At 37.5% G+C, this 12,996-nt stretch overlaps 1 protein-coding gene across 1 annotated transcript in view; it reads left to right on the top strand.

Annotated features, from left to right (window-relative positions):
- The first annotated feature begins 762 nt into the window (after positions 1-762).
- LOC115234488 (protein sax-3-like) overlaps positions 763-12,996 on the top strand; it is a 31,737-nt gene continuing 19,503 nt past the window's right edge. Inside the window, exons 1-4 of the mRNA XM_029805620.1 lie at positions 763-1,013; positions 1,674-1,904; positions 2,350-2,688; positions 2,768-3,135. Of these exons, the coding sequence (XP_029661480.1) occupies positions 822-1,013; positions 1,674-1,904; positions 2,350-2,688; positions 2,768-3,135 (1,130 nt within the window). The 5' untranslated portion in view covers positions 763-821. The remainder of the gene's footprint in view (positions 1,014-1,673; positions 1,905-2,349; positions 2,689-2,767; positions 3,136-12,996) is intronic.

The raw sequence follows: 12,996 nt of genomic DNA on the forward strand, positions 1-12,996 counted from the left end.
TCGTTATTAAAATCTGGATCATGATAAATCATGCGAAGTGGGTCCGCAACGCGCCGGACGATTTAATCTGATTCAGTAGAAGCCGCGATTTATATTTTAATCAGGGAACCTCGGTGCCCGCCCGCAACCGCCAATGATTAAATCGCCGAGTGCAAGTTATTGTACAATGTATTATCACCACCTGTGTGCTATGTCAACTGAGGTTTCGGTCCACTATCCTAATGTTTACGATGTTATATCGAGAAATGATTTTAAGAGGATGCCGGATACCGACAGAATGCGAATATTAGTAGGATTGCAAAATATTTTTGTTGATTATAGATATCAACAAATCCTTTTCCATAATTAAAGTATACATAATAACGGAGTGCGGGGTTTATGATTTCATATGAAAAGTGAAAAAAAATTAAAAAATTACAGTTTTGTTATCGGCTTCTGCCGTCAACATTTACTTAATATAAAAAACCTGCAACCTGCACGTGCCTAACAAGTGAACTCCGCACTCGGCATTTTATCAAAAAGTATTAGTGAACTTCGAGAAGTGAGTTTAGAAGCTTTATAAAAAAGATTTTACTATGCAACATTTTGCACACCGAAATGTTTCTTACTAGGCTTTCAAATACATTTTCAAACGTTCACTTATATTCCTTCATGCATTTCCGAGTGGAGAGGTATCCTATTTTACACGTACACACCGCAAAACCCTTATATTAAGCAAATACATAATTATTATGGCCGGTAAAACAGGACGGTCCGGCAACACCTCGTGGTCGGCCTACCTGACAGTGAGTTCCGGCGCCAGCTTTCACCGTACGCCCGACATGTCGGCGCTGCCGCAGAATCCGAGCAAGCCGCGAATAGTTAACGCCACCAGTAACTCGGTCACCCTGACGTGGAGCCCGGGCCACGAGGGCCAGAGCAAGATCGTCGGCTACAATATCGAGTACTATAGCAGCAACCTGAACACCGGCTGGGTGGTGGCAGCCACGGGTGTCCTCGACGACATCTATACCGTGAGTATTTTATCGAGAATCGGCGACGCTTGACCTCCTTTCCTTATAGTGCTTACACTCCAGAGTCTCAACGATCTTTTCAAGTAGATATTTTCAGTTTCCCTCCTTGCTTCGCGTGTATCGCTTCGAAAGTGTGTTTAGAGCGTGGACTGCTGACGAAAACAGTTTGCAACACCACGTGCGGTGGGTTGAAGAACGGATCTATAAACCTAAATTGCGTTCACGTTGTATCGTGTTTAAAAATTTAATATCAAAGTTCCACGTATGCTGGAACTACAATTTAATAAGAGGACCGAGAGGCACCTAATCCTACAAAGAAGCGGTCATCTACTTCTAGAGATACTTTAATATTCTATATCAAACAGACATCTCTCGTATACGTTGAACTTTGTTGCCGGGCAATATAGCGCTTTGAGAGCAACCTGAAAAGGGAATAAATTAGTCTCTTCAAAGATAAGTATCGTAATATAAAAAATGAATATTTGGTAACCAATAAACAAGCAGTAAATAATGTACTGAAACGTACATATATTTGTGTATAATATAGTTTTCATTTTATTTTTTATATTATTTGCCTTTTATTGTTTAAATACATTTTTTCATTTTTTTTTTTTTATTATCGAGCTAACGAGTCGGGTTCCCTGCTTTATTCATCAACAGGTGACAGATTTAAGGCCGGAGACCAATTACGTTTTCCTAGTACGGGCAGAAAATAGCCACGGGCTCTCGCTGCCCGGACCATTGTCAGACGTAGTGCAAACTACTAACGTAAATCAGCATACGGTACCACAAGTGGAACTGACTCGCGCCAGAGATCGGTTGAACAGCGAGATTTTACATCTCAAAGAGGTGCAACCGTTGACTAGTACCAGCGTCAAGATTATGTGGGACGTAAGTATCGTTTGAAACTTCCTGTGTCGTTCTGTCTATATCGATTTAACACAACAATGTACGTGAGTATCGCGGGAATTGCGCTAGCTCGAAAATTTCTAAAAATAAATCTTTGGCTGTGTACAAACATTACTATAGTTGTCTATTAAAAAAATATTTGTTTATTTTTTAGGTGCGTTTTATTTTAATGGAGACTTAATTTAACATGTACTTAATGTAACATCTCTCTCACATACTCTCTTATAAAAAATATAAAATGTATTAACAAATTATATTAAACTTTCTTGCAATTCTTTTTTGTTTGTAAAAAAACTCCAACTATATTTACAAAATTTTCCTGAGAGAAAATATATTTGAGATATATTCTGACGTGACAATTGGAATTGGAAAACGTTCCAATAACAACAACAAGAATTAGAATAACATACTAGAATCTAAATTTTAGATTCTCGGCGCGGCGGATTTAGTGGAGGGTCTTTATATACGGTATCGCGAGGTTTCCGAGAAACCAGAGTATCAGATGGTCACGGTACTCAACGCCGGCGCCACCAGTTACGTGCTTACCAACTTAAAAAAGTATACGCGATACGAGTTCTTCCTGGTTCCCTTTTACAAGATAATCGAGGGTCGACCGAGCAATGTAAAGCTGGTCACTACTCTGGAAGACATACCTTCGGGCGCTCCCGAGAACGTTCACGTAGGGATGATAAATATGACCTCGGCGTTCGTTCGGTGGTCACCGCCGCCGAAGAATACTCAAAACGGTCAATTGATTGGTTACAAGGTAAGAGTTTCGCAAGTGATATGTCGCGAAAATTAATCTCTTTATTTAATTTAACTATCGATTCATTCGCCCGATTTAGATTCAGATCAAGAGCAACAGCAGTAACAAAATCTTGGGTCAAATGTCCCTGAATGCGTCAACCACATCGGTGATCATCAACAGTCTGACTACTGGCGGTTTGTATACGGCACGCGTCGCTGGACAAACTCGCGTCGGGCTCGGTCCCTTCTCCAGTCCGACACTGTTGAACATGGATCCGGGACAACTAACGCAATTACCGCCGCGAACCGATCCCAGTCACGGGGGTGTGTCCGTCGTCAGAGAAACGTGGTTTCTTGTGCTCATGATAACGATGATATTCGTCGGTATCGTCGTGTTGCTAGCTGTGTTATACGTGAGACGCAGGCAAGCGATGAGCAAGCAACTGGGTCACTTAAACGATATTAAGCAAATATATAATTATTATGGCCGGTAAAACAGGACGGTCCGGCATCCTCTTAACTATCTCTCTCCTCCAATTTTTATCAACAACATCAACAGAGATCTAGCAATACAATTCAATTATTTACTATTTAACGTTTATATTTACACATATAAAGAATTCGTTGTAACAGTAAAAAAAATAAATATTAGTTTTAATTATTTTACAAATTATTTGGTACTAATATAACAGTAATTATAAATAGTATTGATGATTGACCACAAAATAAATGGATCGAAATATTCAATGGCAAGCGCCACATTATTAATAACTCCACGGACGAATGTAGTATTTCGCGTACCGTCAATAATCGTGACAAGGTGTGACATCCGTGAAAGCACAACGTGAGCAACATTATCCTTTCTCTTCTCTAGTCGTCGCACGTAATGAGCATAGTTATCTGACGCTTTAGTATTGCTACGTCATGCTCGCTTTTATTGATTACAGTCATTCGTTATGTCCATTACGTTTTGATGACATATATATTGTAAATGGATATTTCTATAAAAATAGTATATTTTTTTCTTTTTTTTTATATATAAAATAGCGATTTGCAATTCTTAGAGATTTATTTTTTGTTTCTGATATAAATCAAGAAAATATCCTTGTGCTTTACAAATTTATTAGTACAAGTTTGAGAAAGTTCTTTTCTTAATTGCACATTTGAATTAATTTAATGGCAATTATATCATTCTTGCAAATCAATGCATTGTATTATATCTATATTTATAATATCATATATTCAGAAAATTAAAATTTTTTGTAATTAGCCAGCAGAAAATAAATCAGGTAAGGCGAAACGGTGTTTCGCGAGTAATAAGCAGTAGCCATCCATTACCTTTGTAGTCACCTTTATTTTCTTTTAGTAAGGACGAGAGCGAAGAAGAGGAAGCGAAAAATAATAAAAGCAAGTTTCGTAATAAATTAGGAAGCTCCGCTTTGTTCATGGTAGAGAGACACGCTGCAGATAACTCTGCACTGTGCACTTGGCCAAATAAATTTCTAACGGATCAATAACCCGCGAATGGGCTCGTTCAATTCGCGTATATTCGCCTCGATTGGCAGCGCCGTCAAAGAGACGCTTCCGCAGAGCGCGCAACCAAAAATAATTGGTAAAGGATGAGACCATCGCGTAAGATTTTGCTCACCACATTCCAAGCAATGTGTTTCGTTTCAATGTAACGATGATGTATACGAATACCTTCCAATGTTTTAGTTAAACGAAGAAGAAATAAACGAATCGCGGCTCAGCAAGTTTAACTATAGGCCTTGCCGAATGGGATTAATTTTAGATACATTGCATATAGGCACTATGCCTTTCTTATATACGATTAAAAATGAGTTTTCTTTTTTTCTATGAATATTTTGCAGGACTTGGATGTTTTTTTAGCTTAATCCTTATATTAAAATTGTTAGATATAAATGACTTAATGATTCTGATTATAGATAAAATAAAGAGAAAGAAATATTCGAGCGTAATAATAGTAGAAGAATTATGGAAAAGATTTTTAAAAAATGTATAATAAAAATATGATCTCTCTCTTTCTCTCTCTAAAAGCTTATTTAAATATTAATGTTTTTTAAATATGGATACCGCCCGACACACACATAAACACACATACACACACACATACGTTGTTATATCTCGTTATTTATGTTTCTTAAAAAAATACTTGGATGGTCTGGTTAAAAAACGTCCAGATATTGAATAGCTCGGATATCTCGTTTTGCTATGCCCGTATTCATTACTGGACCCTTAATGAGTGATTTAAGACAATTCTGAATAGTATCATATCTTTTTATATTAAGATTGCATTAGAATATGTTTTATTTACGATGCAATGCTTATTGATCAATTCGCGGTAAAAGTGAAATTATTTGTGTGTGATTTGCATAATCGTAAGTATATTTGCTCTAATTATAAACCTCTGTCGTTGCTCGAAATGTAAAAAATGACAGGAAGAGATTAAAGGAATGTTACGCTGTTCGTTGTATAAATAACCGAGACACGCGATACGCGATTAAAACAGGCGGAACTTTTACGAGACACCGACGCGATGAAATTCGAGCGGCCATTAAGTCATCTCTGCGCGCACATATAGAACCGACCAAGAAAACTCAACGTTCGTGGCTTTGTATTTCCGGGTGGTTCCTCCTGGATCGGTCAGTGATAAATGGACCGTGGTATGTACGTTCTCTTCCTTACGGCGTACGGCGAACAAGGAGCGTCAGGAGCAGCGTCTCAGCCAAGATATAAGATCGGTACCGTGCGAATACGGTCGATCGATTCGCGACGATTCGTGTGCGCCTCGTTTGCTCAAATTTATTATTATTACTATCGAATGGCGAAGGATATTTATGCGAATTTATTATTATTTATTATTATATGAATCGCGCGAGGGAAAATCTCCCTTGCAAATTTTTACAATTACAGACTTTAATGTAAATATCTGTGTGTTTGTCGATCGAAAAGTCTTACCGCGCAGTTAACGAAGAATACTCGATTCTCGAATTTTACATAAGATTATGTAATTTCATACAAAGCTATTTAATTATTTGGCGCGAATGACACTCGCGCGTTTGGTTCTAAAATAACACAATAGATCAACGGATCCGTATGCATCATGTTTCATTTATATAAGTCACGAACTGAGCGACGTAGTATCGACTTCCTGCCACGGTATAAGCATTTCCGATGCTCGCGCTGACCAGATGAACGACGTCGCGACTTCGCGAAAGACCTCTCATGGAAGTTTCTTTTCTGGAACACCTGGAGAACTTTAATCCCGCTTTGCTGCGTCACGAGGACTGGTGCTTCTCTTTGAGAATGTTTGACGTTTCCATTAGCGCGACCTCGAGCACGATGGATGAGTACTTTGATGTACACCGTCACTTTAATTAGTAAAACTCGCGTCACTACGCCCGTTCATTTTCGCGTACTTACTTTTCATATTTTCTTGCAGATTCCATAATTGCTCCGCGGGGGGAGGGGGGATCTCAGAGATAAAATAATAATTAAAGAAATGCCATAGATTATGTTGACGAAATTTTAAATATTCTTTCTCTGGAATCATGAATTATGCCAGAAATATCTATATTTTATAAGATTTGGTGTAACCGCGTAAAAAAATAGCTCAAGTGATATATCTACGAAAAATCATCATTCTATCATTACTTCCAAGGCGTAGTTGAAATGATTGATATAAGATTCTGAGAACTCTCATGAGTTTAGAGTAGTTGAAAATGGCATTTCTCTTCGAGCAGCTTCCACCGCCGTCAGACATCACGCATATAACTTATTGTTAGTTCCCGGATATTACGAAAGCCGGCAACCAACAATGGAGATTGAGTACGTGTTAGACGTAAAGTTGTGCATCTGGTTTACAATGTATCATGTAATTTTCGACATTGCCGCCGGAGATTGGTGGTAAACGCTCCAAAATTGGGGGGACTAGAGTAACTCTATTTCCATCAACGTCGTCGCATCGTTGGAGAAGATAGAATAATAACATCAAGCAATTAGTGTATACGCGTGAAATAGAGCCATGATTGCGACTTGAAGCGAGGCAATTGCGATTTGGAGGTGACTGAGGATCGATTGGATAAGAACTCGCTAGAAAATCACAGGAATAAAAATGAAACGTATAAGGGCATTTTTGAGATTTCAGAATGCGCGATGTGTGTTGTCAAACCACATTGGAAATTACTCTTTAATCTTCGAGATTTTCATAACGGACAGCCAGCCTATCGTCTTACGATTCGCCTTAGAACGTGTTACGCTCGAGATACTGACTTCGAACTAGCGTTTAGACGTAATCGCGCGATCGCAGCGAGGAATCATCGCGCGTCAGCCTGTTAACATGTAAACGATGGTATCGGAAAAAATCTGACGCCGTTAATCGTGAAACGTCAATGCTCTCAGAGATATCTTATTTTAATAAACAAATGATACAGATAAAAAGATCTGTTATGTAGAAATTGATTAAATTCGCAATCACATTGACTGGCTTTCGACAAACGCCATTATTGTTTCAGCAATCATGAACTGATTTCGCACAATTGGTATTTTGTGTCGATTGATTTTGAAGATTTGTTAACTGAAATTTCGAAAATTGCGGCTAGTGGCTGCGTTCATGCGAAAACGCGGACAATTCAGTTGCGATTGATTTAATTATCGACTAACTCGACATTCCGAAATAATCGAATTATTTACAATATTGGTTAATTTCGCTACGGCTTGATTATTTACGTTAAGTGATCATAACAAATAAATACGCAATAATATTAGAGATTACAGAAAGTGTAATATCAAACATACATATGTGGAAAATAAACAGAGGTTGCCTTTTCGGTCATTCGCATAATTTGAAAGCTCTTGTCGAAATCCGCAAATGATTTGATTATTCATTGACTTGAATAATGCTAGTCCTAAAATAGATTCATTTATGGATTTAACTCACATCATTCTCGTGAGCATAATTTGCATTTATTAATGTTAATAAGTTAATAGACACGAATGAATAATTAATAATTGAATAATATTATTAACTGCAATATTGCTGTTTGTTTAATTAAAAATTTTACGAATAATATCTAATTTTCACTTGTGTCATTATATCAATCGCTTTTGATGTGATTTATTATGGACCATAAATGCAAAAATCATGCTAAAGATACAGTGTCACTTAAATTTGCTTGTTAGATACGTACGAACGTGCGAAGTACATTATGGAAAATTTGAAAACTCATGACAGCTAGATTCATTAGTTCGCTTTCCAATTGTGATTTATTAGTATTTATCAAACGAGTACAATTCGCGATTTGTGGTTGATTTTGATAAATTTGACATATGTCATAGGTGTTCTCGTCGCTTTATAGACCATTCTTTTATTAAACACCGTGACCTTTGAAACGTTTGAAAAGCCGGTCACACGTCACCTCTGGTAAGTGCCATTTAAACTCTGTAGAAAGCGTATACGTATGTATACAGAGCCTTCTGGCATCCATCGTGGACCAATGTGCACACTGCATCGCATTCGGCACGGAAAACGGCGCGAATATATGTATACAGTATGTATAAATAGGCAGCTTTTGTAGAGGTATCCTTTCCAGCCAACGGTGTGAACGAATCTCACACTATGTCTAATCGCAAAAGTCATCGCGGAACGGAAAGCGATTGCTCACAAACGAACACGAGCATGCTGCAGAAAGCACGATAAATTCTCGACGATGCGCGAGATAATCGTATCATCGCGTATGATCAAAATCTTATCGACTATGCGTGAAAATGGATACTATAATTTCTCACTTGATGAATGATATTTTTTAAACAAAATTTTTTAAACTGCACAAAATATTCCAAAACGTATACTAGACATTTAAAATTGATATTTTCTGCATTCTTTAAATAATCTAATTTCTACTCATTATAATATTAAAAGTAAGTCAAACTTAAATTAAATAATTAAAATCAAGTAATTGTATTAAGTGATGAATGTTTGTTAAGTATTTATGTGTTATATCTTAATTTAATAAGATCATACATAAGATAACTATTTCCCGTGTTCTTCTCTCTTTCGCAATAAGACCTTGTTCCCGAAGATTGGTTAAACCAAGGGAATGAGGGTCTGTGGTCGATAAAGAATAACCCGTAAAGACTTCTCTTCGTGATAAGAGCGCTTAGATAACCATGAGCGAGATTTCGTGAATTAACTCATTGAGAAGACAAAAATGATATTCATGATTCTTTATCGTACACAGAGAACGGTAACGGAACGATCGGATCTTTTAATATATGATTCAATGGATCAAATTTCTAACGAAAGAGAAAAAAATCCACTAAAAAATTATAAAAAAGAATTATGTTTTTATAAATACCTATATGTAAATTTTTTTATCAAAAGAGTAGCTGTCAAATAAAATTTACTAAATAAAAAGCTAATCAATAAAAATATATTGTATATCTTTTATAAATATCTATCTTATTAATAGTCTTGCTATAATTAAGAAATTGTATACTAAACATCAATTACATGCACAATTTCATATTTAATTAAAAAACGTGAAATCTTTTTATTATCCGCGTAAATCGTAAAATAAAGTTTCGATGGTAAAAAAATTTTGCCAATATATTGAAAAAAATAACAATCGTAAGAATCGAAGAAAAGATCTTTTTACAGTTTTCCTTCTTTTGTGATTGGGCGTAAAAAAAGACACGCGTAAAAATTGCCCTGCGGCTGCGTTCTCTGAAACTTGTCGACAAAAAGAATGCCGGTAATTTAAAGTTCGCTCGCTAACGAGCGATTTTTGCCCGAGCTGCACCATCTCGCTGCGCGAACAAAACTGACCGTTGCAGGTGCATTTATTCGGCCGCGATGTGTGTTCTCGTGCATGGTTTGCCTTAATTAACAAATAAAAACCCGCGTAACGTTACGGTAACAACGCACGTAAATGTAATAAAATGGCAAATCAACGGCAAATTAATCAATGCGTCACAGGCGGATGTTCTCTACAACAACCGCATGTATCGCGAAACGAAATTGATTATTGGCTCGCGCTTAAATGATCGGCCTTTATTAAAGGGTCGCGACAAACGATCGATCAATTTCAAAGGTTTATTCTCGCCGCGTTTGACCCGTTCTGACGTAAAGCAACAGCCCGCTAACGCGACATTAAGCCGTGTCTGCGAATGTCTGGCTCTACACACGCGCATTAGATCACGGTAAAACACTAATTAACGAAGACGATGAGTACGCGACACACACAAAGGAATCATACACGCGCGCGTCAACGGCACCTGCGAAACGCGTGTTCGTCGACGATGCCTAATGTGAGTGTGATATATACGAGATGCCGCATCAATTAGATTAATCACGCGTGCCATTACCATTTAGAATCTGCGCGCGCCTAAATTTGATCGTGGAGCCGGTACGCTTCAGCATCCCCCACGTACCAATTAATCATCCCCGAACGATCGTCTTCTTCAAACATTCGGCTGAGTAAGTGCCATCGAACCGCCTAACTCTGTCACGTTTATGATAATAGTCTATTTGACCAAGAGTGTATATACGTCCCTCCCCATAATTTCTTAAAGTGAAGAAATTTTTAAAATACGCAAACTTGCAAACTGTCTTGGAAATACTTCGGCATATTTGTATTTTTCATTTGGCATTTGAAGATTATATCACACTTTAAATATTTAAGCTGGTAATTGTTAGTACAAAGTTATAGCTTATATGTAACAGTTATATTTGTCGGTTATTAAGCTTGTGAGATGTGAGAACATTGAAATAAATATCTCAAAAATATTTTAATACAATGGAGAGAGATTTTGATGGAAAATTCAGCAAAATAAGAAAAAACGATCTCTTCATAAATCTCTACATACTTTTTAATTTGTATGTATATATATATATATATATCTTGATTATTGCCTTGATAACGCGCTCAAGACAGTCATACAGATGGACTACGCCATGCGAAACATTGAATACACATACATACTAATGCGCCTAAATCACTCACACGACCTAAATCAATAGTCATTAGCGGCGAATTCGTTTGCACAATGCCCGATGGCCGTGCCTCCTTCTTCTGCCTTCTCGCTCATTCCAGAAACTGAGATTGAACGACGAGCGTGTGTCCGCCACACAAGCACGGCAATTTCTTACGGCATCCGCAATTTCTTCGACGTTTTGACACGAACTTTACAAATGTCTCTCTAACGTTTGACGCGCCGACGACATTCGCGTGTGACAAACTGCAATTTACCAACAAAGTTGCGTCGACAAATTATCTCGCTGCGTCGGAAAACCATCATTGTAGCATAAATTTCTTCTTTTCTACCACAAAACATTTCAATTCCCGGATTATCTTGCCTTCCCATCTCTCATTCTTTCGGTCGAGATTAGTCAAAGCTGAGTAAACTGGTGAGAGAACTAATTAGTCGGCAAGGAAAGCCCCTTTTTCGGGCCATGAAAGAGACATTAAAGGAGACGTCGTTATACCTGGAACGAGATCGTGAGATCCAAAAGTGAATCATCTAACCCAGGTTTGCCATCGTGACGAAATACATGTCTTATCCAACGGAGCCCCGGAAAATGAACCTACTGACATCGACGCGACTTTTATTCCAGAATTTATGGAGAAAAACGAATGATTGTTTATCAAAAGAAACAGTATCTCAACGTTAAATAAAATAATGATAAACTGTGTTAACTCTACAATTCAAGTGTATAAAATAAATTGCACAATCTTTTTTGTAGAGATATGCTTCAGATATGATTGCAGACAAATACAATTATACAATTGCTAATTTAATATGAGTTAATATAAAAGCAGAGAGATACTTGATCGTAACGAGCTATTTAACTCTTCTCTGCTTCGAATTAAATTTCGCTTTTGCGGCAAGAACGAAATGTATTCAGTATTAGATCGTTAAACATATCATATTCATGATAATGCCGAACTATATATTCCACTCGATACCGCACTGAACGACTAGTGGCGCACGCGATGTGGCAGGCGCAGACACAAAGGCCGTTTAACCTGCAGGTGGAGTAAATGTGCATTATAACCGGCTTGTGAATCACGCGCGGAATGCCTTGGATGCATTGTCGAGCGTAACGTTAACGCGCGTCTCGTGAACCGTTCTGTTGAACTGTTTCAATTGCGATTGAGACTTTGCTACAGCTTGTTAGGTTATCGCATACTTTGACCCGCTTAATCTTTCGATTTCCAATGGTATTCACAGTTCTTCGGAATGTGAAAACATTTATATTGTTACATTATGAAAACATAACGTAACAATAGTCACTTTGTTATAATTACAAATATTTCGAAAGATTTTGAGTTAATTTTATTTTTGGTGAAAATTTAATTAAAAATATTGAATAAATTTAATCTTCAATTAACGGTTCTAGTTTACTTAAAATTCAGGAGATAATGAAAGCAAAAAAATAAAAATAAAAATTAAACAATGCACTTTATTGGATCCTTATTACTGCAAGCTATACTGCATTTCGGAGTGAATTGTTTATTTAGGAGCAACTAATTTAATCGATGTGACGGCAACACCATATTACTTACAATGGAAAAGCCGTTAAACAATGCCGGTGCTTTTAACGGCATTAAAAATTTCAGCGCATTATCGGCTTGCCCCAGAAAACTTTCCCAAACCGCACTTCAAGCGATAGTAAGTGTTCGCCCGGCACATGGGGTAAGGTTGGGAATTAATTCGGTTGTTCGTTGACAGTGATACAACTCGTCCGTAAATCTGACTTAACGATGAGCGACTTCCCCGCCGGGAATCTTCTTTCGTCATTAAATGCTAGCCGGCTCTGTAAGAAAACAAAAACAGATCCCCTGGACATTCGCGCGAATGAAGAACGCGAGCGATTATGTTTGCAACGTTATAGAAATCGCGGCGCAGGTGCAAGGATGCGACTAACTAAGAGGACAGTAGAGCTACTGTACGTAACGTGAGCAGGGTAATAACGGCGGAAGTGTTCCTCGCTGTCGTTGCTAATGCACCAAGCACACAAAAGCCCGGAGACACCCGCTACGGCAGTTACTGCAAGATAAAAATCTCTTTACCATTCAAAAACATATCCGTTAACGCGACCGCGAGTACCGTGTCAGCATCATTCGGATTTACAGTTACTGCATATTTACATCTTCGTTCGACACTTCATAACTTATGTCACGTACAAAGTGTCCCCAGGTTTTTTCGCATTTTCATGGATTCTTTAATTTTCTATCAAACATTAATTTTTTTTATTTTTCGATTTATATATATTATATATATTTAAATAATAAATTAATTGTGT

The sequence above is a fragment of the Formica exsecta genome, unplaced genomic scaffold (assembly GCF_003651465.1).
Source record: "Formica exsecta isolate Colony F162 unplaced genomic scaffold, ASM365146v1 scaffold2, whole genome shotgun sequence".
In the NCBI taxonomy this organism is placed as follows: Eukaryota; Metazoa; Arthropoda; class Insecta; order Hymenoptera; family Formicidae; genus Formica; species Formica exsecta.